Genomic DNA, 27,867 nt, shown 5'->3' with positions numbered 1-27,867 from the left:
AACTTATCTAGGGGTCTGAGTACTTTCCGAATGCACTGAATGTCCAAGACATATACAGTACATCACAGACGTACAAGGTTGGTGGTCCAATCCCCTTGCATCTGCATCAAGCTATTAGAGCGCTGCTTACGGCCACCGCTTTTCATCCAGCACCATTGTTTCAACCACTTCATAAGTCTTCTCCTTTGCAGAGGACAGAGCACTGGGTTCTGGACCTGAGGTGAATCACTGTGTCCCATTTCCTTAGTGCTGGAAGTTGAAGATATCTTAAAGGTACTGTACCTCCACTCAATTAAACCAGTTCAGCAGTTCAACAGTAAGCTGGAGAAGGGGGAGTATCTTACTACTTATGGTGATTGAGAAATTCACAGTAATGTTACACAACCATCCAACAGTGTCGGTCATTGACCTATTCCCTAGATTTGAATTCATCTCCCTGTTTGTCTCTTGGATGAGGACTTTTCAGGCACAAAGTCTGTCGCATTTTGTTCAAGGCCATGCTGGTCATCTTAGCTTCAACCAAACTAAATACAGCAATAGCTGACAGGAAAACAAAGTTGAATGTTTGCGTGAAAGAAAAGGGAAGCTGTTTTGATATGTATTCCCTTTTGTCGTTTCTACCTCATACCACAACTTTGAGACTGTCATCGGCCTTGGGTTTGGCTGTCTCCCCAGTCATTCTTGGCACCTTTGGGCTGGAAGTGGCCTTTCTGGTTGTCAAGGGGCTGTTCAGTTCTTTTCTCTGTAGCTGGGGGCTGGATGAGCCCAACTTCCTGTTGAGCTGAGGGCTGGACGAGCCCAACTTCCTGCCGAGCAGGGGGCTCCGTGAGCCTTTGATTTTGGGGGGCTGCTGCAGGGTGTCCATGGGCTTCAGGGTTCTCAGGCTGAGAAGCCCACAGTAGTAGTTACACTGATGCTGAGTAAGGAACTGCTCAAACACCTTAGGAGAACCATCATCTGTAAGGCCTTGATACCTGCAATGCAGAAGTAATTTCCTTAGAGTTGGATAAGATTATGTGGACCAACTGGTAAAACATTAGCACACATATAGGCTTACTTCAAATAATAGCATCAACAGTGTTGGGGAGTAGAGAACTACATGTAGTTCAACTAGTAATTTAACTACATATAGCAGTAGCTTGTTGGTAGTTGAACTTAATTCAAATCTAGGTAGTGTTTTCAGTTGTTCATTACTTTTTGTAGTTCCAATGTAGCTAACTATTGGAACTACACACTACCTTTTTGTTTTGCAAAAAGATAAGAAAATATGGGTGAAGTAGGCAACCATTTAATTTATTTAGGCATCAGACCTGCTTAATTCTCACTTGAAATGTTTAATAGGCTAAATTACACATTCTGTTTTACATATGACCCCAAAGTGATCTGCCCTGGCAATTTGTAGTCTATGACATTTCAGATTTACATATGATAATTTTTCACTTAGAAGTTTGGATGTAGTGAACTACTTTTTCAAAATAACTATAGTTAATTAAACTCGATTTTTCTTAAGGGTAGCTGTAATGTAGCTGAACTTCTTCCAGTGTGAAGTAATTGGTAGCTTGGTAATCTATATTTTCAGAGTAGCTTCACCAACACTGAGCCTCAATATGTATTTCCATATGACAACCTAAATATTTAATGATATTTAGATATACAAACCCCTTCAATTTTGTGACGATTCTAATTTTAGTGATCTTTGGTCCAACACCTGAAATAAACAAAGCACATGGATCATTTTGTTGTTTGAACTGCCTTTTGTTCATCTTTTTCTTTTGAGAATGACCTTGTCTGCTAGCCTTTCTTACCCTCCAGCCCAGTGACCAGTAAGTTGCCATTTGTCCATTGGTGGATCCAATGCTGGAAGGAGCAGCATTTCATTTCCACCTCTGAGGTGGCTCTGGTGATCAGCCTGCCTTTGGCATCCATCATACAGTACTTGAGGAAGATGCCCTTCAGGTCAGCCTCCACAGTGGCGTATGGGATGGAGTTGGCAGGGCGGTACATCAGATAAAGAGGGCTCACTCTGTGTAAGCATGCAGAAAAACAAAGGGAAAGAATGACGTAACCATACTATTGTGTATTGATAATGATCATTGATAATGATCAAAATATGAATTGCAGTCATTATATTACTTACTCCAGTGAAAAGCCAAAGTTTTCAATCACCCTCGCCTCAGCAGCAAAGATTTTGCAATACTCCCGAACTGTGTTATGGATTTTGCACTCCTGGTGAGACAAAATGCAAAGATGCATTGCATTTGTGTCACATTTTCTTTTTTCCATAGGCTTTTTCTATACACTCAGGGGTCCTCCAGAGGCTCTCCAATTCAATTTTAAACTAATCAAAGCCCGTTAAGCATTGGTATGAACCCTGGACTCTTTTAGTTTCTTAAATCTGTACCTGAATGCTGTTCTTTTGTCATCCCACCAGAGGTCACCAGGGTGGTATTCATTAGGGCATACCGTAGAAAATGTTTTGCAACAGAAAACGGTCATTAACGTTTCTTATTGGACAAGTTCAGGTAGTCAGTTCCCTCCCTGTTTCAGTCCATTTTCTTCTGTTTGGTGCCTAATGAATATGACCCAGTACAGATGACTTCCTATGCTGCAATACCAAGTCAGAACAATACATAACACTACAGGAGGGCTGTCCTCATGATGTAATGTACTGTAGATGTACAGTAAGACTCACCTGCTTAGTCATTTCCATGTTTCTCTCTGCAAGGTTGCTGTCCTCTTTGGTCCCATAGGCAATGGGGTTTTGTACTTTGATGATGCAGTTGGTTCCGGACTCAAACACAGGGTCCAGGCCATAGATGACCTTCACCCTGCAGGCCTTGTGTTCACAGCCCTCTCCCAGGTTGGCCTCTTGTGTCATGATGCGTCCAAAGAACTTATCCCCCCAGTAGCCCGGGTCTGCAAGGCCTTTGGTGAATAGCATTGGAGTCATTTCTATCTCTTCTCCAACTGTAAAGGACAGAATATGATAGACAATCTCAGAAACTCTCCACAGGAGCAATAACAATGTGTTATATCATAGCAATAAGGTAGTCAACAATACAGTAAGTATAAGTTAATACTGTATAAACCTCCTCAGTGCCTGTGAGGCTTACCCTCTAAATCCTTACGCAAGAAGTACTCTGAAAGTACTGCAGAAAAAGAAAAAACAAACACAATTAGTAACTCATGGAACAAATGGTTGAAATAATGTTGTGGGATTTGAAAAATTCCATTTAGTTAAAATAATTTACTGTCTACACTGAGAAGAAAGTCAGTTGAATCAGTCCCAAATTCGTTCTTGATTGTGCAGCCGTACACCCCACAATCTTGACTGGATGTCTGGACGATGGCCAGCGCTACTTGGCTTTCATCTCCTCCACTGGGAAATAAAGGAAGATAAAAAGGTTGACGTGACACAAGACACACGATCACAGCATATTCAATATTGTGTTCACCTCCACAAGAGGTCACTGTGGGACTGAGACAGACAGTAGTGCTGCGTGCCGTGCTTGCGTGAGGGGAGATTTTGCTGGCCTAGCAGCCAATAGCACAGATATACACTTTAAAGCCCCCTGGTGATGGCGAAATAGTGTCTCAGTTTTCAGTGGCTGTGTCTGGCCAAAGCTTCACCTCCCTGTGTCACAGTCAGGCTCACAGCTGTGGGCTCGCTGGTCACATAACTTGGACACCTCCCAGAGTAAGAATGAGAGAATGACATGGCTGTGTGATGGACACGGTGCTATAATTAAAGGCTGTTCATCTTCACAACATTAGTCCTTCATATATAGCACTGGGCCCAGTTTAACCAATCAATGGGGCTATTAATGAATGCTTACAGTAATCCTGTACAAAGCAACTGTTTTCAGAGGGCAGGTGTCTAATACTGTAAATGCATGATGCTTTGATCAGCGTGAATATAAATGCCATTTCATCACTAGATTGTATTGCAATCAGTTACTGTAAACTCTCGGATGGGAGATGCCCTAGGGATTTACCTTCTTTTCACCTCAACTATCTCTTCCTCGTCCCTGTACCACTTGATTGAGGAGTCACTGAGCACGTTGAAGAACTGGCACCAGAGCTTCAAGTGTCCTGAGGCATCTGGGAAGGGCTCTCCCCTGATTTTACGGATAACCTGAGGAGCTAGGAGGGGGGACACAAGGTAAAGGTATACTGTACATGATTCTCTCTAACGTTTCCACTTCATTCAGTGGCAGCTTCCTGATCAGCCCCTGCTGATAGGAGACACCAACACCAAGAGATGGGCATACAAACAATATTGGATTAATAATATTTTATTGTTTTACCTTTGAAGGGGTTCAGCTTCTCCTTCTCAGGAGGTTTGACCTCAGTCTTGGGGCTCTCTGGCTCCTGGGTGCTGGTCTCCACAACTTTGGGCACCTCCAGGGTGGCCTTCCTACGGCTCAGCAGAGGGGAGCGTCTCTCCAGCGGTGGGGTCTGTGAGCCGGCTGGGGCTTGCAGGAATACTGCCCTGCGAGCCTGACTGGGCGACAAGTATGGAGCCACCTCCTTGACCTGGGTGTCCAGTGGACTACCACCCACACCCAGCGCCACCACTACCCCAACCCCTTCTCCCTCCCTGGGGATGAAGATCTTGCGGCGAGCTCCAGATGCCAGCTCCTCAGGCGTGGCAGAGCGGATGAGGGTCAGACTGTCCCTTCTTTTCAGCCTGGGGCTGCTCTCACAGGACAGGGAGGATGTTGGGGTGTCTCCACCACTCTGCTCCAATCCTGCCTTCTCACTGTTAGCAGGATCATCCACAGTAATGGCAGGGGGAGTCCTGGACATAAACCTGCGAAGAGTACTGGGACTCCTGGGGGGTGTTGGGGGTTTGACAGCAAGCCTCTCAATAGGGGTTCTTTCTCTTGGTTCATCGCCAATGATGTAAGACTCTATCCTTGACTCTTTGAGTGGTTTTACCTTATCAGTTTCATTAATACTGATGTCCTCAGCTTTTTGGATTGTTGTTTCTTCTGTTGGCATTGAGGGTTTATATGACACAGAGGTGGTGTTGTCTATCACACTCTGTTCCTTTGTTTCTATAGTTTGTTTCTGTGGAATACTATGCGGTTTGTCAGACTCAGGGGTAGAATAATTTTCTAAATCACTCTTGACCCCCCTGAGCATATCTGCCAATGATTCTGATTCTTTACTCTCATTTTTAAGAAGCTCTTTGCTTTCTAAAGGGCTATCCTCACAGATGACAGAAATAGGAGGGACCACAAACAAAGGCACTTTGGGTGCTTCCCCTGGCTTTCCTCTATCTAAGACGGGGGGCTTGACTTGTGGATGCTCATGGTCTGTTTTCCTGAGTTCACTGTCATCAGTATATGAAACATTTATTTTAGGAATTAACTTAATATCTGTCTTTGTGAGGCACTCACTCTTAGATGGTTGCTCTGCCATAGGCGTTTTTGCCTCTTCAACTGGTTTAACTTCCTGCACTTTCTCCGTTGTTTGGATGATAATATTATTCCACTTACTTTCTTGAGTGGGTGTCACATCTATTGTCACTGGGGTAACAGCTGCACTTTTTTCTGTGATCATTATGTCTGAAACTTCGTTTGCATCATCCTTTTGGAAAATGTCTGGCTCTGATGTAGGTTCATTGGGTGTAATTGGTATTAATGGCTGTTTAGGCTCTTTGACTTCTGGTTCCGTAATCTCTATATTTGGTATAATCATTTGCTCTTCTTTTGTCTGTTGTTCTGTCACAATAATTTTGATTTCTGGGATTTTAAGAGCAGAATCTACGATTCTAATCTCTGTTACATTTCCAGAATATCCACCCAGATGAGTGGCATTAGCCTTTCGACTGGTAACTGATGCTGACACTGGCGGCTCAGCGGGCACAATGGCAGAGCCTCTCACAGGCTGTGTCTCTGAGTGGCTCTTAGATTCACCCAGCATTTCTACCGTTATCTCAGTCACAATTTCTTCCATTTCAACCTGTCTCTCAATAGTGAGGGTCGGCACCTCATTTCTCTGTAATCTCACATTCTGTTCCTCAGACATCTTCTGCGCAATAGGTGCCACCTGTTTTTGGTTGCCAAATGAACAGTCCATTAAAGTTTTCTCCAAAGCAGGAGTACATTCCACTTTTACGGCACTTTCAACACTTTTCTCCAAAGCTAAGGTAGATTTCCCTTTTGTGTTGAGATCATGGTCCTCTATGCTCTCCTCTGCCACAGGAGGGTATTCATCTGGTATTAGATCTCTATTCTTTAAACTCTTTTGGAGCAAAGTGGAAGAAGATTCCTCCAAGCTTTTGAAATGTATCTCCGACTCCTTGTTATGTATCTTCTCTCTACTCTCCTCTAAAACTGGAGAGTGTGCTTTTGAAGAAATTGTCTCTACATTCTCTTGAAAAGTATCAATATGCTTGTCTTGTGATTTAGAATCTTGTGTATTAACTTTATCATCCAAAGTAAAAGTCTGCTGCTCTTGTGTTTTAAAATGGCATGTTTCAATTCTCTCTTCCACAGCAGGTGTTTTGAAATCAAATATCCCTGCACTCACATTTAAAGTGGGACATGGTTGACTCTCTGCTTTTACATCACCTTTCTCTCCTTGATTCTTATAGACACTTTCAATGCCCTTCTTATCCACATGTATTTCCTTCTCTTTTTCACTTTTGATGGTCACTGTCATTAGGCCCTGGCTGACTGTGGGTGGGACATTACTGTTAGGAGCACTCCCACTGTCATCCATACTAGTGAGGTTTGACATGTGGGGACCTGCTCCACTGCTGGGGTCTGGGTTCTGTGTTGAGTCAAATATACCCTGTTTGTGTAAATCTTCAGTTTTGTCATTATGTCTTGTCACCTGAACAGTCCCGGATGAAAACACTTGGACGTTTTGCTCATGTGGGGCTGAGACAACCACGTGGGGGACCGGGTCTGTCTGGGTCTGGTCCTCGGCAGCCTTGAGGCAAAAACAACACATCTGTTTAGTACCACATGACATCAACACTCACATAGTATTTGGAAAGCCCTGAACAACACCATAATTAATAACAACACCATGATAACTACTATGTTTGGATTTACCTTAGTGGTAGCCGATATAATCATATTATTTTGTGACTGTGAATCTTTATCTACACTTAGCTTTGGGGAAGTACCACAACCCAATAATGATTATCTGCAACGGAAAGGGGTTTCAAATCATTGACAAACTATTTGTTATGGCCAACCACGTGACCAAGGACCAGTATGTTCACCTTTGACTATTGGACACTTAGTGCTTATTTTAGACTGAGGAAAGTTGTTTTCCATAATAAATCAGTTTTAAAGAATGACCAGAGATATAATATAATTCCAAAACATTTAGAGATCCCTATCAGAGTTTGGTAACACTTTATTTGGATAGACCCAAGGAGATGGTTTGTAGATGTTCCGTAGATGTTCAATAACTGTCAACAACATTTCAACTAACTATCTACTAACCCTAGCTCTAACCTTAAGCCTTATCCTAACCCTTTTTCTAAACCTAAACCTAAGCCTTACTGTAACCTTAGCAAGCAGTTTCTTATCAACAGATAGTTTGTTGATAGTATGACCATCTGAAGGTAATCTACAGTATATGGGAATATCTAAATAAAGTGTCACCCAGAGTTTTCAACATAAGTGAACTGTATAACCTTGGTGAACATGTTATATCAGCAAACGTGTACATAATGTTTGTGTGACCACAGACAATTTCAAAAAAAAAATGTACAACCTGTCAGTTTTCATGAACTCCCCCTTACCATATCGATTAGGCTCAAGGTTAATTGAAACCAAGTGTTGGCAAATGTCAAGTGTTTAAAAACGTGCAGCTTTATCTGCACCAGATAAGGTAAACGGTTCCTATTTTTTTCCACACAAGGAAAAAACCTGTAATCCAAATACTGCTACTGTATTACATATGGCAGTCTAATCAGCAAAATAATCATATGCTCTGATGATACAATGAATGATGCAATAAATTCAACCATTCTATCCTTTATTCTATTTCAGGCTTTTCTATTTTGCAGTAATGTATTTAAAGGGGGACCATGTGTTGGGATAATTCAGGTGTTTCCTTGTCAGGTAGGTTAAATGATGCTGAAAATTGACCTGTTGTGTTGAAATTGGGGATTTCCCCAGTCTTTAACAGGTGTGTTGTTTGCACAATGAGCTAGTGAGCTGAATTAATGAGTGCCTATCTGTTGGCAAGGGAATATAAACTCATCCCATTGCAAGTGACTAATGCTCAAAGTAATTTGCCGTTGCTGAGCACATGCTTAGAAAATGTAATTGTCATTGGGGAAATAGGGACAACACGTGACTTTAACATAAAAGTCATAAATTATATTTGTATCAACATGTTTACTGTTTTGAAAAACGAAGCCTTTAAAAAGTAACAATGCCTGTGGCAAAAGCAGTTTCCATGTTAATTAAAACAATCAGATGCAGAAAAATTATATTCTAATGCAATATTTTTCCTGGATTCCAGGTTTGTTTGAAGAGCACTATGTAGTATAAATATCTGAATAATAACATTTATCATTTTGAGAAATCTATGTGAGTCCTATCTACAACTTCCCCTGCCTTTTTTCTCAGGTCATTCATTTTCTTATGTGACGTCATGGATGATAAATCACTTCCATGTGCTACTGACGAAAAACAGACACGTGCAGTTCCATGACGTGTTAGAACAGGAGAGCCCATAGAAGTAGTGTTTAATGAAGAGGAACTGGTGTCACGTTCAGTCTAAAAAATTGAACTCTAGCCAGAACTAGGCCTCTTTCACAGAATTCTCACTCTTGTGCGCAAACAAAGTTCTGTCGATTGTTATGAGTTCCTCCAATTGATTTGCCACAACTTCTAACATTAACTGGCCACAAGAGGAAAGGGGAGTTGCAGTTCCACATTATGGAGAAACATGTCCACAAAACCATTGCTTGCCAGGTGCAAGTTTGTGTGAAGTGTGGAGAGCAGCTCCTCTTACTGCACATGATGTTCTAATCCAATATAAACACAATGGACAATAGACTTTGAGGTTAATGGAATTAGCACCATAGAGGACTAATAGAATCAGTGTCATCATGTGTCACACTGGCATTGAGAGAAATGTCCATTCTAGTCACATTACTGAGACAATCTGTCAGATTGCATTTCAACAGGAAGGGAAGTCAAGCGATTAAATAGAACCATATCAGTTTTTCAGTTAAATTAATCCATGACGTGTCATATTGTTGCGTTGTCTTCGGTATAACATTAAATTGAACAATGTCAGTAAGTCGTGGGCAGGATTACAATCAAACAACCATTATATACGCTAACAGTCAAAAGTTTGGACACACCTACTCATTCAAGGGTTTGTCTTTATTTTTACCATTTTTTTCATTGTAGAATAATAGTGAAGACATCAAAACTATGAAATAACACATATGGAATCACGTAGTAACCAAAAAGTGTTAAACAAATCAAAATATATTTTATATTTGAGATTCTTCAAATAGCCACCCTTTGCCTTGATGAAAGCTTTGCACACTCTTGGCATTCTCTGAACCAACTTCATGGGGTAGTCACCTGGAATGCATTCCAATTAACAGTTGTGTCTTCTTAAAAGTTAATTTGTGGTATTTCTTTCCTTCTTAATGCGTTTGAGCCAATCAGTTGTGTTGTGACAAGGTAGGGGGGGGTATACAGAAGATAGCCCTATTTGGTAAAAGACCAAGTCCATATTATGGCAAGAACAGCTCAAATAAGCAAAGAGAAACAACAGTCCATCATTACTTAAAGACATGAAGGTCAGTCAATCCGGAAAATTTCAAGAACTTTGAAAGTTTCTTCAAGTGCAGTCGCAAAAATCATCAAGTGCTATGATGAAACTGGCTCTCATGGGGACCGCCACAGGAAAGGAAGACCCAGAGTTACCTCTGCTGCAGAGAATAAGTTCATTAGAGTTACCAGCCTCAGAAATTGCAACCCAAATAAATGCTTCACAGAGTTCAAGTCACAGACACATCTCAACATCAACTGTTCAGAGGGGACTGTGTGAATCAGGCCTTCATGATCAAATTGCTACAAAGAAGCCCCGTGTAGCTCAGTTGGTAGAGCATGGCGCTTGCAATGCCAGGGTTGTGGGTTCGTTTCCCACGGCGGGGCCAGTATGAAAAAAAAAATTATTATACACTCACTAACTGTAAGTCGCTCTGGATAAAAGTGTCTGCTAAAATGTAAATGTACTCTACTAAAGGACACCAATAATAAGAAGAGACCTGCTTGGGCCAAGAAACACGAGCAATGGACATTAGACTGGTGGAGGAGGAGGTGTTATGGTATGGGGGTGCTTTGCTGGTGACACTGTCTGTGATTTATTTAGAATTCAAGGCACACTTAACCAGCATGGCTACCACAGCATTCTGCAGCGATATGCCATCCCATCTGGTTTGGGCTTAGTGGGACTATCATTTGTATTTCAACAGGACAATGACCCAACACACCTCCAGGCTGTGTAAGGGCTATTTTACCAAGAAGGAGAATGATAGAGTGCTGCATCAGATGACCTGGCCTCCACAATCCCCCGACCTCAAACCAATTGAGATGGTTTGGGATGAGTCGGACGGCAGAGTGAAGGAAAAGCAGCAAACAAGTGCTCAGCATATGTGGGAACTCCTTCAAGACTGTTGGAAAAGGATTCCAGGTGAAGCTGGTTGAGAGAATGCCAAGAGTGTGCAAAGCTGTCATCAAGGCAAAAGGTGGCTATTTGAAGAATCTCAAATATAAAATATATTTTGATTTGTTTACCACTTTTTTGGTTACTACATGATTCCATACGTGTTATTTCATAGTTTTGATGTATTCACTATTACTCTACAATGTAGAAATAGTATTACATTAAAAAAAATTCAGCCCTGTGTGAGTAGTTGTGTTCAACCTTTTGACTGGTACTATATATATATATATATATATATATATATATATATATATACAGTGAGGGGAAAAAAGTATTTGATCCCCTGCTGATTTTGTACGTTTGCCCACTGACAAAGACATGATCAGTCTATAATTTTAATGGTAGGTTTATTTGAACAGTGAGAGACAGAATAACAACAAAAAAATCCAGAAAAATGCATGTCAAAAATGTTATACATTTATTTGCATTTTAATTTTGGAAATAAGTATTTGACCCCTCTGCAAAACATGACATAGTACTTGGTGGCAAAACCCAAAGGTCAGACGTTTCTTGTAGTTGGCCACCAGGTTTGCACACATCTCAGGAGGGATTTTGTTCCACTCCTCTTTGCAGATATTCTCCAAGTCATTAAGGTTTCGAGGCTGACGTTTGGCAACTCGAACCTTCAGCTCCCTCCACAGACTTTCTATGGGATTAAGGTCTGGAGACTGGCTAGGCCACTCCAGGACCTTAATGTGCTTCTTCTTGAGCCACTCCTTTGTTGCCTTGGCCGTGTGTTTTGGGTCATTGTCATGCTGGAATACCCATCCACGACCCATTTTCAATGCCCTGGCTGAGGGAAGGAGGTTCTCACCCAAGATTTGATGGTACATGGCTCCGTCCATCGTCCCTTTGATTCAGTGAAGTTGTCCTGTCCCCTTAGCAGAAAAACACCCCCAAACCATATTGTTTCCACCTCCATGTTTGACGGTGGGGATGGTGTTCTTGGTGTCATAGGCAGCATTCCTCCTCCTCCAAACACGGCGAGTTTAGTTGATGCCAAAGAGCTCGATTTTGGTCTCATCTGACCACAACACTTTCACCCAGTTCTCCTCTGAATCATTCAGATGTTCATTGGCAAACTTCAGACAGGGATGTATATGTGCTTTCTTGAGCAGGGGGACCTTGCAGGCGCTGCAGGATTTCAGTCCTTCACGGCGTAGTGTGTTACCAATTGTTTTCTTGGTTACTATGGTACCAGCTGCCTTGAGATCATTGATAATATCCTCCCGTGTAGTTCTGGGCTGATTCCTCACCGTTCTCATGATCATTGCAACTCCACGAGGTGAGATCTTGCATGGAGCCCCAGGCCGAGGGAGATTGACAGTTATTTTGTGTTTCTTCCATTTGCGAATAATCGCACCAACTGTTGTCACCTTCTCACCAAGCTGCTTGCCGATGGTCTTGTAGCCCATTCCAGCCTTGTGTAGGTCTACAGTCTTGTCCCTGACATCCTTGGAGAGCTCTTTGGTCTTGGCCATGGTGGAGAGTTTGGAATCTGATTGATTGATTGCTTCTGTGGACAGGTGTCTTTTATATAGGTAACAAGCTGAGATTAGGAGCACTCCCTTTAAGAGTGTGCTCCTAATCTCAGCTCGTTACCTGTATAACAGACACCTGGGAGCCAGAAATCTTTCTGATTGAGAGGGGGTCAAATACTTATTTCCCTCATTAAAATGCAAATCAATTTATAACATTTTTGACATGCGTTTTTCAGGATATTTGTATTGTTATTCTGTCCCTCACTGTTCAAATAAACCTACCATTAAAATTATAGACTGATAATTTCTTTGTCAGTGGGCAAACATACAAAATCAGCAGGGGATCAAATACTTTTTTCCCTCACTGTATATATATATATATATATATATATATATATATATATATATATATATACACTACCGTTCAAAGGTTTGGGGTCACTTAGAAATGTCCTTGTTTTCGAAAGAAAAGCAATTTTTTTGTCCATTAAAATAACATCACATTTATCAGAAATACAGTGTAGACATTGTTAATGTTGGAAACGGCTGATTTTTAATGGAATATCTACATAGGCGTACAGAGGCCCATTATCAGCAACCATCAGTCCTGTGTTCCAATGGCACGTTGTGTTTGCTAATCCAAGTTAATCATTTTAAAAGGCTAATTGATCATTAGAAAACCCTTTTGCAATTATGTTAGCACAGCTGAAAACTGTTGTGCTGATTAAAGAAGCAATAAACTGGCCTTCTTGAGACTAGTTGAGTATCTGGAGCATCAGCAATTGTGGGTTCGATTACAGGCTCAAAATGGCCAGAAACAAATAACTTCCTTCTGAAACTCGTCAGTATATTCTTGTTCTGAGAAACTAAAGCTATTTCATGCGAGAAATTGCCATGAAACTGAAGATCTCGTACAATGCTGTGTACTACTCCCTTCACAGAACAGCGCAAACTGGCTCTAACCAGAATAGATAGAGGAGTCGGAAGCCCCGGTGCACAACTGAGCAAGAGGACAAATACATTAGAGTTTCTAGTTTGAGAAACAGACGCCTCACAGGTCCTCAACTGGCAGCTTCATTAAATAGTACCCGCAAAACAAGTGCAGTCTCAACGTCAACAGTGAAGAGGCGACTCTGGGATGTTGACCTTCTAGGCAGAGTTGCAAAGAAAAAGCCATATCTCAGACTGGCCAATAAAAATAATATACCAATCTTTTTATTGGCCAGTCTGAGATATGGCTTTTTCTTTGCAACTCTGCCTAGAAGGTCAGCATCCTTTTCTTTCGAAAACAAGGAATTTCTAAGTGACCCCAAACTTTTGAACGGTAGTGTATATACTGTGTGTGTGTATATATATATAGGTAGTGTATATATATATATATATATATATATATATATATATATATATATATCATACACACGGTGCATTTGGAAAGTATTCATACCCCTTAACTTTTTGTTACGTTACAGCCTTATTTTAAAATGGATTAAATTAATTTTTCCCTTCATCAATCTACACACAATACCCGATTATGACAAAGCGAAAACAGGTTTTTATGAGAAATTAAAAACAGAAATACCTTATTTACATTAGTATTCAGCCCTTTGTTATGAGATTCGAAATTGAGGTCAGGTGCATCCTGTTTCCATTGACCATCCTTGAGATGTTTCTACAACTTGATTGGAGTCCACATGTTGTCAATTAAATTGATTGGACATGATTTGGAAAGGCACACACCTGTCTATATAAGGTCCCACAGTTGACAGTGCATGTCAGAGCAAAAACCAGGATTGTGTCGAGGCATAGATCTGGGGAAGGGCACCAAAACATTTTTGCAGCATTGAAGGTCCCCAAGAACATAGTGGCCTCCATCATTCTTCAATGGAAGAAGTTTGGAACCACAAAGACTCTTCCTAAACTGAGCAATCGCGGGAGAAGGTTCTTGGTCAGAGAGGTGACCAAGAACCCAATGGTCACTCTGACAGAGCTCCAGAGTTCCTCTGTGGAGATGGGAGAACCTTCCAGAAGGACAACCATCTCTGCAGCACTCCACCAATCAGGCCTTTATGTTAGAGTGGCCAGACGGAAGCCACTCCTCAGTAAAAGGCACATGACAGCCCGCTTGGAGTTTGTCAAAAGGCACCTAAAGGACTCTCAGACCATGAGAAACCTCATTGAACTCTTTGGCCTGAATGCCAAGCGTTACGTCTGGAGGAAACCTGGCACCATCCCTACGGTGAAGCATGGTGGCGGCAGCATCATGCTATGAGGAGGTTTTTCAGTGGCAGGAACTGGGAGACTAGTCAGGATCGAGGGAAAGATTAACGGATAAAAGTACAGAGAGATCCTTGATGAAAACCAGCTCCAGAGCTCTCAGGACCTCATACTGGAGCGACAGTTCACCTTCCAATAGGACAATGACCCTAAGCACACAGCAAAGACAACGCAGGAGTGGCTTCGGGACAAGTCTCTGAATGTCCTTGAGTAGCCCAGCCAGAGCCCGGACTTCAACCCGATCAAACATCTCTGGAGAGACCTGGAAATATCTATGCAGCGACACTCCCCATCTAACCTGACAGAGCTTGAGAGGATCTGCAGAGAAGAATGGGAGAAACTCCCCAAATACAGGTGTGTCAAGCTTGTAGCGTCATACCCAAGAAGACTTGAGGCTGTAATCGCTGCCAAAGGTGCTTCAAGAAAGTACTGAGTAAAGGGTCTGAATACTTATGTTAATGTGATATTTCAGTTATTGTTTTTTTATAGATTTGCAAAATGTATAAAAACCAGTTTTTACTTTGTCATTATGGGTTATTGTGTGTAGATGGATGAGGAAAAAACCAAATGTTATCAATTTTAGAATAAGGCTGTAACGTAACAAAATGTGGAAAAAGTATAAGGGTCAATGCACTGTCTATATATATACAGTACCAGCCAAAAGTTTGGACACACCTACTCATTCAAGGGTTTTTCTTCATTTGTACTATTTTCTACATTGTAGAATAATAGTGAAGACATCAAAACTATGAAATAACACATTTATTATTATTATTATTATTATTATTATTATTTTATATTTATTATAATAATATTTTTTTGGGGGGGGTTGAACAGCTTTAATGTTACAAGATAGATTATTATATTCTCCAGCAGAGCTCATTGTTAAAATGTAATCATATTTCATGGTCTATCTTATTGTCTTCAGTACATGCAAATGGATGCTAATAAAACTGTGAGAGTTTGACAGTAAGATAGAGGTAGAGTTTTGTCATTACCATCAAAGCACAGTGAAAACAGTGCACAGAGAATTACAAAATGTTTTTCATTTCAATTTATAGGAGTTTTTGTAAACACAAATTTTTTCACCTTATCCAATCTCTCTGAGAATTATTTGTATTAGTCAACACCAGACTGCCCCAATGGTCTCATTCTTTTATACAAGTTGGGCAGGTTCCCTGTTTCCCCCACTACATTGCTTGAGGTGTTGTTCTTCGAGTGATACTGATGCACTGAAACCCACACTCTCAAGAGTCTAGATAGTCTGACTGAGCCTGGCTGACACACTTGCCCCCATGTTACTGATAGTTTCTTTAAAGGGTTAGTGTTATCTGTCTGTTTTAGACGATACAGTGGCTACGAACACACAACTAACAAACTACATGCTGGCCACACCACTCGCGTCGCATGCGCGAGCGTTGCAAAATAAATATACACATACATGTTATTCAATTATTGCGCCCACACTGCTCGCGTGCGTCTGAGTGGCCAGGTGCTAAAATAGAACTTGGTTCTATTTGTGACGCTTGACGCGCTGCAAGTCCCGCCTCTCCCATCTCCACATTGTTTTTTAGGAGCATATACCCACGTGGGTGATTGAAAGATGAACTGAGGTCCACACTCCAGTCCAGTTGGTGGTGGTAATGCACCTTAACCTCTACGGGATCGGGGGACGGTTGAGCTAACGTGTGCTAATGTGATTAGCATGACTGTTGTAAGTAACAACAAACTTTCCAGGACATAGACATGTCTTATATGGGCAGAAAGCTTAAATTCTTGTTAATCTAACTGCACTGTCCAATTTACAGTAGCTATTACAGTGAAAAAATACAATGCTATTGGTTGAGGAGAGTGCACAACAACAAAACTTATCACGGCAACTGGTTTGATATATTCACCTCTGAAGGTAAATAATGTACTTACATTCAGTAATCTTGCTCTGATTTGTCATCCTGAGGGTCCCAGAGATAAAATGTAGCATTGTTTTGTTTGATAAAATCCATTTTTATATTCAAATGTAGGAACTGGGTTCTACAGTTTGAACCCTTGCTGTCTCTGGCGCCACACCCACCCCGCCCGGCCATCTAGATTTGTGAAAGTTAGTGTATAAGCATCATGCATGACATTCCTGGGAGTGTGTAGACTTACATTTTGTATTACCATATCATTTTTGTATGTTCTCTATAATTATATACATGTAAATGTATCAATTGACCAATTCGGCACATTTGGGCAGACTTGATACAAAATAGTCCAGTACTGTAATGCTTCACTGGATCAATCTGAAACTTTGCACAGACACTGCTGCCATCTGGTGGCCAAAATCTAAATTGCGCCTAAACTGTAATATTATATTGTGGCCTTTCTCTTGCATTTCAAAGATGATGGAACAATTTTTTTTACAGAGAACGCATGTTTTTTGTTTGTATGATCTTTTACCAGATCTAATGTGTTATATTCTCCTACATTAATTTCATATATCCACAAACATCAAAGTGTTTCCATTCAAATGGTATCAAGAATATGCATATCCTTGCTTCAGGTCCTGAGCTACAGGCAGTTAGATTTGGGCAGGGACGGCCTGTTCAATAGGGCGATATGGGCGACGCACTGCCAAACGGGAAAAGGAAGGGATTTTTTTTCTAATCAATTATATCACGGCAACAGTAGTTATCAGTGTTGTAATCTATACGTCTGATCTGCCACAGTGCCACACTGCCACTAAATGTCGAATCAGGCTAAAGTCGTGCTTCAAATGGCTCCACCCCCTTTTGGGGCGATTTCAGTCAGATTGAAAATCGCCCAGAACTTCTGTCATAGACTCCCATGTAAAATCTATTTTTTTCAAATTTCAGAGCCTTCAATACAATCTCAATGGGTGTCTGTGGGCTTGCACTACGCTTTCGTCATACGTTACGTAACCATGAACGTAACTGAGAAAAGAGTGGATTGTTTGAAAGAAGTTCCTTTTTGTCGGCGAACAAATGAAGATAAATTGGCAACGAAACAATTAGGACCTCCCAGACCAAATTTAATAATTCAACAGGTTTCTACTAAAGGCGGAAAGTCCTACACCCGAGGATTTTCAAAAAATTGGTACGAACGAAAAAAGACATTGCCACTCACTCAACTGGATGACGAGGGATACAGGCTAGCTGTCCGCCGCCACAACGATGAGGTTAGTGTTGATAATCACAAGTTTACTGGATGTGGATATGGTGTAATAAAGGCAGTTTATTCAGAGGTAAATATATCTGGAATCGCGTTCACGGACCCGTTCGTCAAACTCTTAGGGAGCTATAAATTAAGCCCCATTACTTACCATATCAGATAAGAGAAATTGCTGCAGCTACATATATTTTACATCCTGGCCCTACATAGTTCACTATTTGCATCACTTACCAAAATATTACATGTGGTCATATATGCTTGGAAAGTGGAGATGCCATAGAACGTCAAAAAGTAAACATTGCTGGAGACACATTGCCGTTTTGGAGAAGACATCGCGTTTGCTAGCGAAGAGATTTGTTGTGGCAAATGAACTTGGGCTGGGAATTGCCAGGAACCTCACGATAAGATATATGCATCAGCATTGCGAGTCTCATGATTCTATACGTGATTGCGATTCGATACTGTGATTTTATTGCGCACCATATGTCTGTTGCAGAGGGATCAGAAAGCCATGAGAACGAGTTTTGATCAGTCATGGAAATAAAAGTGCTGAAAACAAATTGGCTCCCAATGTGAAAAGATTGAGAACAAGCTATGAAGGAACAATAATGGTGTTTTGGTGCAGGTACAGCTAACTAGCGCTAAAATATTGCGATATTGTCAATACAGTATATCGTAAAAGTATCACTATGTAACTCGATTTCTTTCACCCCAATCCCTCAAATTAACGGTAAATAACTGAATTGTTTGCCCCACATTTAGCTAAGATGATTAGCTAGCCAGCTAAAATGTTTTAGTTAGTTAGCAGTCGCATCTACAATAGTTTACTGTCAATAACATGTCTCCAAAAATGACGTGGTGTCTCCAATTGTGTTGACATTTTACAATTGCAATGCGCATCCATGAGTATCCACTTTCTGTAGCTCAGCTGGTAGAGCATGGTGCTTGTAACGCCAAGGTAGTGGGTTCGATCCCGGGACCACCCATACACAAAAATGTATGCACGCATGACTGTAAGTCGCTTTGGATAAAAGCGTCTGCTAAATGGCATATTATTATTATTATTATTATTATTATTATCTGAAGAGAGCCCCAAACATTGTGTGCAGACATTTTATGCAATAAATGAAGTAGGTTCAATCTAGTAGTTCTGATCTTCTGATTGGTCCTGATGAGTTGGGCGAGGTCCCCTGCAGGCTACTGTCACTGTTGCATTGGCTCTGAGTCGGGTTCTCTGTCTTCAAATGTTCAGCCTAAGAGAGGGGATTTTTGTGTGTGTGTGTGTGTGTGTGTGTTTAACAGTGATGATGTGTGTGTGTGTGTGTGTGTTTTAACAGTGATGATGTGTGTGTGTGTGTTTGTGTGTGTGTGTGTCCTCAGAGCAAGAACTCGTGAGTTGGAAGAACTGAGAGGCCTATGGCGTGGGTGTTGTCCTTGGCCACCTGCTGACAAGGCTGACAAGATAGGACCCTTTTGTCCATTGTTATTGGATAGGAACAGAACTTATAACCAGCTCCTGACCTAAATAGATCTTAGCACAACATTTTACTCAACATATCATATTCCATATTCACTATAACAAATATATTTACTACGACATTAGCAAGAACCGCCACATCCTCAGCCGGCTAATCCAGTGTGTGAAGTTTTGCGGAGTGTTTGAGTTAGCTTTGCGAGGCAAAGATGAAACTGAGGGCTCCACCAACCCTGGTAAGCCAACACTTTTGAGATCAGTCAATAAATGCTTCTGGTATTGACTTATATGCTGCCCCTGTCTTCATGTTGTTGCTGGACATATCTTTTTTTAAATGTGTGTAGGTCACCTAAATCATCAGAAAAATTGCCCCTCCTGAGAATTTTTTCAGGAGCCGCCACTGGATTTGGGTATGTCATTTTAGGCGAAAATTGAAAAAAAGGGTCCGATCCTTAAGAGGTAAGTTGGTTGCCAACCACCATATAAGGTCCAAAAAAGAAGATGTTAAAGAGATGAAAAATATTCCTGGAATGATTGATGCACGTCGGATGAATCGAGTGGTGAATGATGAAAAAGGGAAGAGTTTATCTGTTCTTTTGTTTTTTGATATGGAGTCTCTCCCTACTCAAGTGCAGTTGGGGTATATAAACTACAAAGTCAGAACATTTATCCCAAGACCAATGCAGTGTGATCACCGTAAAGCTTTTTGTCATGTGCCAGGCTCTGTCGTAGACGGCCGCGACCGGGAGACCCATGGGGCGGCGCACAATTGGCTCAGCGTCGTCCAGGGTAGGGGAGGGAATGGCTGGCAGGGAGGTAGCTCAGTTGGTAGAGCATGGCGTTTGCAACGCCAGGGTTGTGGGTTCGATTCCCACGGGGGGCCAGTATAAAAAAATAAAAATATAAAAAAATATTTCTAAAAAATTATAATGTATGCACTCACTAACTGTAAGTCGCTCTGGATAAGAGCGTCTGCTAAATGACTAAAATGTATATGTAAATGTGTCAAGGGTTTGCAGAAGGGAGAAACCGAGATGTCCAAGTTGTGGAAAATATCAATTAATGTGTTATAAAAGTATTGAAAAAGTTAAATGTTGCAATTGTGGTGGGAACCATGAAGCCATGTCTTTCGAATGCCCGACAAGGGTGAAAGAAAATGAGGTGGCCAAGGTTAGGGTTGTACAGAGCATTTCCTATGCAGCAGCGGTTAAAAGGGTTTAGGGTTTGAATGGTGCTCCTGAAGAGTCCATGGTGGTTGATAGGCCTTCAATGCAAGCTGCAGGGGTTGCCTTTCACGAAGATGATCCTGACATTTTAAAGGTTAAAAAGGTGGACTTTGTGGCCTTTATCGCAATGGTGATTAATGGCACTGCCAAGGTGGAGAAAAGATCTAGGAAGATAGAAATCATTGTGGTTGCGGCGGAACGGTTCCTGGGGCTGAAAGATTTCTCTGCAAAAGAGTTACATGGAATATTGTCAACAGCCGTACCACCATCTCAGGCCCTAGAGACTGAGAAGGGAGATATGGAGATTTAAAAGAAGGAAGAAATGGGAGTTTTGTTTTGTCAATGTACTATTTTATTTGGGTGAATTTAGTTAGTTCCCCTATTAAGTATGGATTTATTTTTTATCTTATATATTTTGTGGTTTCAAACCGTCCAGTTGGTGGAGGCAATACAACTTTTGGATGTAGTCCGCCATAAAACCCACAGAAGAAGAAGAAGATGAAGAAGAAGCCATTACTAGAAACAAACTCAGTTTACACTTTTATCTGTGGATTAATTGTCGGAGTAGAGGACCTTGTGCATTTCAGGTAAAATAACAACCCAATGTTTATATCCAGGACAAATTAGCTAGCAACAGCAAGCTAGCTAGCTAAATTGACAAATGTTTAATGCTTTTCGACCTGTCTCCAAATTGATATAGTTCAGAGTTTGTTTTGATATTTCAACCTGCGTGTCCTGATCGTGTCTGGTGTGGGTGGACAAAATCAACATGCACGCGCGCGGGCGGTCTGGTCAGCATTGTCTCTGTAATGATTAATCTGCACACACCATATTCTTTGGACTTTCTCTAGCTATTTGCTGTGGCTTAATCATATATACAGTTTTAGCTGTTGGCCTGAAGTGGTTAGACTCAAGTCCTGTTGCACAAATGTACAGTCTATAAATAGCCTTTAAGTGGCTCCCTACTGCAGTGTGATACTGAGCGGTCAATGTGATCTCAGAAGCAACAAGGCACAACTCACCTCACTGAGGGCTGGAGGGCCAGACATGGGCACTGTCTCTGTACTGTTGCTGATCACCTCCGGACATACATACATGGCCCTCTGCTCAACATGCTCCAGTGAATCAGGCACACTCTCTGGTGCTTTTTGGGGAGCTGAAGGGGGTTCTTCTGGGTGTGAAACAGTAATTCCATGCTTGTGTTCATCTGGGTTCAACCGCTCCAATGAATCTGGCTGCTGGTGTGGTACCAGAGTTATCAGGGATTTCTGTGGCCCATCTACCTCCATAGGTACTGTCTCCTCTGTGGGGTTTTTATACACCTCTGGTTGACCATCTGGCTCCTGTGGATGGGGAAGGCTAGGGTATGACTGTGTTGGGACTACTGGAGGACCTCTCTCTCTCTCCTGACCTTTCACATGATGATCATGAGAAGCATGATCCTTCTTGCTCTTACCAAATAAAAAGTATTTGACTGAGTGGAGCACATTGGAAAGAGTTTCCTGCATGTGGTGGTGATCGTGATGATCTCCCTCCTTGTGGGCATGCGTCTTAGCCTCCATTTTGACCTCTGAGGCACTGTTGTTATGTGCTGTTGTCCTATGCAACTGTTCTGTCTCTCTTGCTCTTTCTTTTTCTCTCTCAATTGGCAGTTCTCCCCCTCTCATTTTCTCTCTTTCCAGTTCTCCAAGCATCCTCTCTCTCTCCGCCCCCTCTCTGTCCGCCCTCTCTCTCTCCGCCCCCTCTCTGTCCGCCCCCTCTCTCTCCGCCCCCTCTCTGTCCGCCCTCTCTCTCTCTGCCCCCTCTCTCTCTGCCCCCTCTCTCTCCGCCCTCTCTCTCTCCGCCCTCTCTCTCCCCTTCTCCTCTCTCTCTTTTTGTTTTTCCACATCTGTTTCAGGATCTGCAGCACTAGTATCCATTGTCTCCACTGCCAATGTTTCCTCCACTTGTGCAGGGATCTTTTCTTCAGCAGTCTGTGAATGAAGGGTCTCTGCCAGAAATTGAGACAAACTTATCCCTCCATCATATGAATTTTCACCGGTGCCCGGTCCTGTATGATTACTGCCCGGTCCTGTATGACTACTGCTGACAACCCCAGAATCTACACCATTTGAAACCTTTATTTTATTTTTGGCCAAGGTTTCTCTGTTGGGAGTCTTGCTCCCATTCTCTGTAGGTGTTACTGGAGATTCTACAACAGCAGGTGCTATCTGGCTGACTGTGATCTCCTCCCCATCTGGTGGTGAGGAGGGGACGCTTGAGGCCCGGCGTTTCCTCTGAGAGGGGATCGGGCCGCTCCGGAGAAGCTGCTGTTCCCGAGGCTCCTTCTGGACGTTCTCCTTGCCCCTTCTCCTGCTCTCCTCCAACTCCCTCTTCTTGTTCTCTGCCTTCTGTTTCAGCTTGGCAAAGAACCTCTGGTGGATCTTGAACTCGCTCATGGTGCCCACCTCCAGAACCCCAGAGCAGGAGACAATGCCTTTGCTGTTCCTGGCTGAAGCCTGATAGATGGCTGCATCATCCACTGTGCAGCTGCAAAGAGAGAGACTCAAATAATTTAGGCAACTGTGCAGGCAGCATTGAGCACAAATACAAATCTAAAACCCAAATTGTAATTGTTGAATTTCCTGACATGTATTATCTGGTGTAAATGGTGTATGGTTTTCTCTGTCTTATTTACTTGTAAATATGGAGTGTGTGGGCTTTTCCATTGCAGCCAATTTTATATTTTGGAAGACCGCAGTATCGGTCCAACTCCATGTCGTCTCTGTACCACGTCAGTTCTGGGGCTGGGCTACCTGTGGACATCACATGGAGATGGTACATCACAGACATACAGTGTAATATAATGACTTGGTTTAATACTAAAATAAATCTATTTTTGATAAGATATTGATAGTTTCATGTTTATCTCTCATTAAGATTATGCACCTCATGATCCTAATTGTGTATATACTGGTTACTCTTGAGATTTGCACACAGCAGCCACTAGTTATTTTCATGCATCTTATGAAATAATTAATAATTTAAACATAGGAACAAAGGCATGTTTCAGACTGTTGCATCATAGCAGTATGCAAGGCCACAAGTTTTACTGCTGTGGTTGAAAAGCAGCCAACCCAAGTGCCGTGGGGAAGGCAACAGCAAAACCTACTTAGATTTTTAATCCTACATTATGCCATTGATAATTTAGTCTCAGCTGCCTTTATTTTTGTACTGCTTTTTTTTTTTTTTCGTTACTAAATACGCTTTAGAATAATTGTAAAGAACCGGAAGGCCCGCACACTGTTTATGCTCCCAATTCACTGCTTTTGTCACGTTTCCTCCCGTCGCTCCCCTCCAGCGCTCTGATTCACCGGTCTACTGAGCCACCGGTCTGAGCGCACCACCTCGGCAACACCGGAATGGAAACCCAACGCACCCTAATCACCTCCAGCGCACCTGCACCTCATCAGCTCATCACCACCCCTATATAGCCCTGGACTGTTCAGTGTTGTGTTGTGTGTGATTGTTAGTGTCTTGTCGTGTACTCGCGCTTTGTTGTTCTCTTGCTCAGTGTTAAGTAAACCTTTACATTGTTGATTTCTGCGTCCTGCCTCTTCGTATCATCAGTACTCGTCACAGCTTTATTGACTACGCTTTGATCTGAAACGGACTGAGTGCTCACATCCCAAAATATACATATTTCACCTCACATGACCATTACACACATGACGCATGGTGGGTGTGGAAAGAATTCAGTTCACTTTTGCCCGTAGTCAATCATAATTAGTCATAGAGTTACATATGGTCATAACGGATTCTATACAAACAAATGTGTCCAAGTTAAAACCTAGGCAACAGTAAAAAAATGAGATTACGTTGTAGTACCCGCCCATATGACCATTATGCACAGGACGCGTGGTGGCCATAGATATAACTACAGTAACCTACACTACATGACCAAAAGTATGTGGACACCTGCTCGTCGAACATCTCATTCCAAAATCATGGGCAGTAATATGGAGTTTGTCCCCTTTTGATGCTATACCAGCCTCCACTCTTCTGAAAGGCTTTCCATTAGATGTTGGAACATTGCTGCAGGGACTTGCTTCCATTCAGCCACAAGAGCATTAGTGAGGTTTGGCACTGATGTTGGGTGATTAGGTCTGGCTCGCAGTCGGAGTTCCAATTCATCCCAAAAGTGTTCGATGGGGTTGAGGTCAGGGCTCTGTACAGGCCAGTCAAGTTCTTCCACACCGATCTCAACAAACCATTTCTGTATGGACCTTGCTTTGTGCATGGGAGCATTGTCATGCTGAAACAGGAAAGGGCCTTCCCCAAACTGTTGCTACAAAGTTGGAAGCACAGAATCGTCTTGAATGTCATTGTATGCTGTAGTGTTAAGATTTCCCTTCACTGGAACTAAGGGGCCTGGCCCGAACCATGACAAACTGCCCTAGACCATTATACCTCCTCCACCAAACTACAATTGGCACTATGCATTGGGGCAGGTAGCGTTCTCCTGGCATCCACCAAACCCAGATTTGTCCGTTGGACTGCCAGATGATGAAGCGTGATTCATCACTCCAGAGAACGTGTTTCTACTGCTCTAGAGTCAAATGGAGGCAAGCTTTACACCACTCCTGCTGACGCTTGGCATTGCGCATGGTGATCTTAGGCTTGTGTGCGGCTGCTCGGCCATGGAAACCCATTTCATGAAGCTCCCGACAAACAGTTATTGTGCTGACGTTGCTTCCAGAGGCAGTGTTGCAACCGAGGACAGATGATTTTCTACACGCTTCAGCACTCAGCGGTCCAGTTCTGTGAGCTTGTGTGGCCTACCACTTCGCGGCTGAGCCGTTGTTGCTCCTAGACGGTTCCACTTCACAATAACAGCACTTAGAGTTGACCGAGGCAGCTCTAGCAGGGCAGAAGTTTGACGAACTGGCATCCTATGGCTGTGTACTCGATTTGATACACCTGTCAGCAATGGGTGTGGCTGAAATAGCCGAATCCACTAATTTGAAGGGGTGTCCACATACTTTTGTATATATAGTGTATTTCAAAAACAACTTGTGTACCTCTAATAATTTGATATCAATGATGGGCACATGTAGTAGTTACAAAACAATTTAATATGTGTGCAAAATGACCAAGTGGAGACCTGGATGGCAGGTCTAATCAACGTGACATATTCCTGTAAGAAATGGTCTGATATCAAACTCTTGGTTCAGACCTTTAGTAGACATGGTGGACAAACGGTGAATCCAATACAATTCTCTTCTCAGTAATAGATGATCAGTATCTCCCCCCTCCTAGGAGTCTTAACATGTTCGATACCAATGTATCTCAGTGTGACGAGCTCAAGATGTGCCAGTGTTTTTTAATGATATGGTCGAACTGTTTGCCTAGCGGGGAGTATTGAAGGAAGCATTGAACTCGTTGGTCAGGGGGTCGGGGTGGTTTGGGCTTTAGAATAAAACATAAGAATAAGCATTCATAAGCAGTCATAAGCATTTTGAAGTAACTTTTCTCTTTGCATTGTCTTCCGCAAGAAGAGCAAAAGTCTACGTTTATCATCATTTATCGCCCTTCTCAATTCATGTTTGCATCGCTGTTTAGAAGTAGGTTTGTTTCTCTGCTTTTATTTTCAAACTAACCACAGAATGACTAATTTGTAATACCAATCCTCAACTCATAACTATCTAATGCATTCCAACACACATACACAACTCTGAGGGAGGTAGGCCTACCTGTAACCACACATGTCAACTTCACATTACAGTTCTCTGACACGGCCTTGGATTTAACAGTGGTCTCAAATACAGGCTGGGTGTCCTCAGTCAGCTGAGCCATCACACCAAACAATGTACTCCTGGAGAGAGAAAGGGTGCTTTAGCTTTAGTGTCTGTTCTTCAGGGCATGTGCTAAAGTACTTTCCAATAAGAAAGCCAATATTTCAAGGATCTTTTAGCCAACCCTTATTCTGTACATTGTTTATTCCAGGCAGGGAAAGAAGGCAGTTACTAATCATTACTGATTGTGAAGGGAGATTGAGATTGCTCTCTCAAACATTTAACATTTCTCAGCAGTTGAAAAAGTGACATGGTAACAGTACTTACAAAGTTATATTTTCAACAACGTCATATCAATGAAATTGTATATCAACGTCAATGTTCAATAACATCAAAGTCAATATAACATGTTCACTTACAGCATTGTTAAAAAACAGGTGTAGATTTGCTTTTTCACTCTTGGGGGTAAACCGGGATGTGTGGTTAATATGTTAGTTGGAATGGATGTTGTAAAAGTATGCATTACCTCAATGACCTGGATTGAGAATACCTTGAGTAGCTATTCAGAGCGAAGGCAAATAAAGGCTGCCCATCAGACATATTGGTGGTTTTGTGTCTTAGATTGTCTTACACAGGACTCTGTTGTATTTATAAAGTAGGCTACAAAAGGAATTCTTACTGGTCTTCTAAGAGTTGTGCTTTTCTTAAGAATGCTGAAATACTGTTACTTGGTTATTACTTGCCATGTAGCATTTTGGACTTTATGAAACCCTTCACAGATATGTTGAGATGGCTGAAATATCTAATGAATGTGTGTGGTGGACAGAGTCGCACTAAAACGCCCAGCGTCACACTGAAACAAGTAAGAAGAGGTGATCTACCTGTTTTCAGGCCTGACATTGGAGAGGTAGTTGCTGCTCTCCAAGCGGCCATTCGAAGAGCTGACCTCCTCCTCATTGTAGCTGCCGCCGGACCTCCCATTGCCAGAGTAAGAACGGGTCATTGGTCTTCTGGAAGTCATTGTCCACCCAACAGATATTCCCACAAATTTAAAGGAAAAGTGTCTACTATAGAAGACTGCTGCTTGAGTAAAAAATGCTCAGCTTGTCATGGATCAAAGCCCCAGTTTCAAGTTGCAGTTATCTTACATGTGTAAGAGTAGCTGGAAAAGAAAGGAGAAAACAGCTGTAAATACTGTTAAATGTTGGTCTAGGTTAGTCTTTGGGAAACCATTCACCCATTCAAATAGATCCTCAAAGACTAAAATACCTGTATGCACCTTTCTCAAGCAACGCAACAATGATCAAACTCCGAAGTGATTCAGACAGTGGAAACTGCTTTCTTTTGACCAAGCTAAGCAGTTGCAATGAAGAAAGGTATAAATATGAACTGTTATCAGGCTCTACAAGGATTATTAAGAGTCAAACTGAACCCTTAGACAATCTTTTAGAATTCAGAGGTTAACATTGAACTCAAACACTTCTTGGTTGAAACAAAAGTTGATAATTTGTGAACTTACCATTGATAGGCTTTTCAGAGTCCCAGAGGCAAAGCTCTGACTGCAATTGTCAATTATACACATGCTTGTGGTGCCAGCAGGACCCTATTTATAGCAGGCCTACAAATAGGCGCAAGTGCACGTCACATTTTCCGAATCTAGCCTTCAGACATGTATCCAACAAGAGAAGGCTATTTTTCTCTGAGAACAAATCAATGTTCTCCAAATTTGAAAAAAATAT

General features: G+C 41.9%; 1 protein-coding gene across 1 annotated transcript; it reads right to left on the bottom strand.

The window, feature by feature from the left end:
* Window positions 1-27,694, bottom strand: LOC121577451. The gene is made up of 15 exons (XM_041891205.1): window positions 27,648-27,694; window positions 27,010-27,290; window positions 26,087-26,208; window positions 23,032-23,149; window positions 22,205-22,883; window positions 21,377-22,045; window positions 4,308-6,945; window positions 3,996-4,143; window positions 3,252-3,379; window positions 3,114-3,149; window positions 2,693-2,967; window positions 2,138-2,226; window positions 1,806-2,023; window positions 1,660-1,708; window positions 1-974 (listed from the first exon to the last, which is right to left on the bottom strand). The coding sequence occupies exons 2-15, from the start codon at window positions 27,147-27,149 to the stop codon at window positions 623-625; spliced, it is 5,661 nt and encodes a 1,886-aa protein (XP_041747139.1). The 5' UTR covers window positions 27,150-27,290; window positions 27,648-27,694; the 3' UTR covers window positions 1-622.
* Window positions 27,695-27,867: the final 173 nt, after the last annotated feature.

The sequence above is a fragment of the Coregonus clupeaformis genome, chromosome 11 (genome assembly GCF_020615455.1).
Source record: "Coregonus clupeaformis isolate EN_2021a chromosome 11, ASM2061545v1, whole genome shotgun sequence".
Classification (NCBI taxonomy): domain Eukaryota; kingdom Metazoa; phylum Chordata; class Actinopteri; order Salmoniformes; family Salmonidae; genus Coregonus; species Coregonus clupeaformis.
This window is presented reverse-complemented; position numbering and strand designations above follow the sequence as displayed.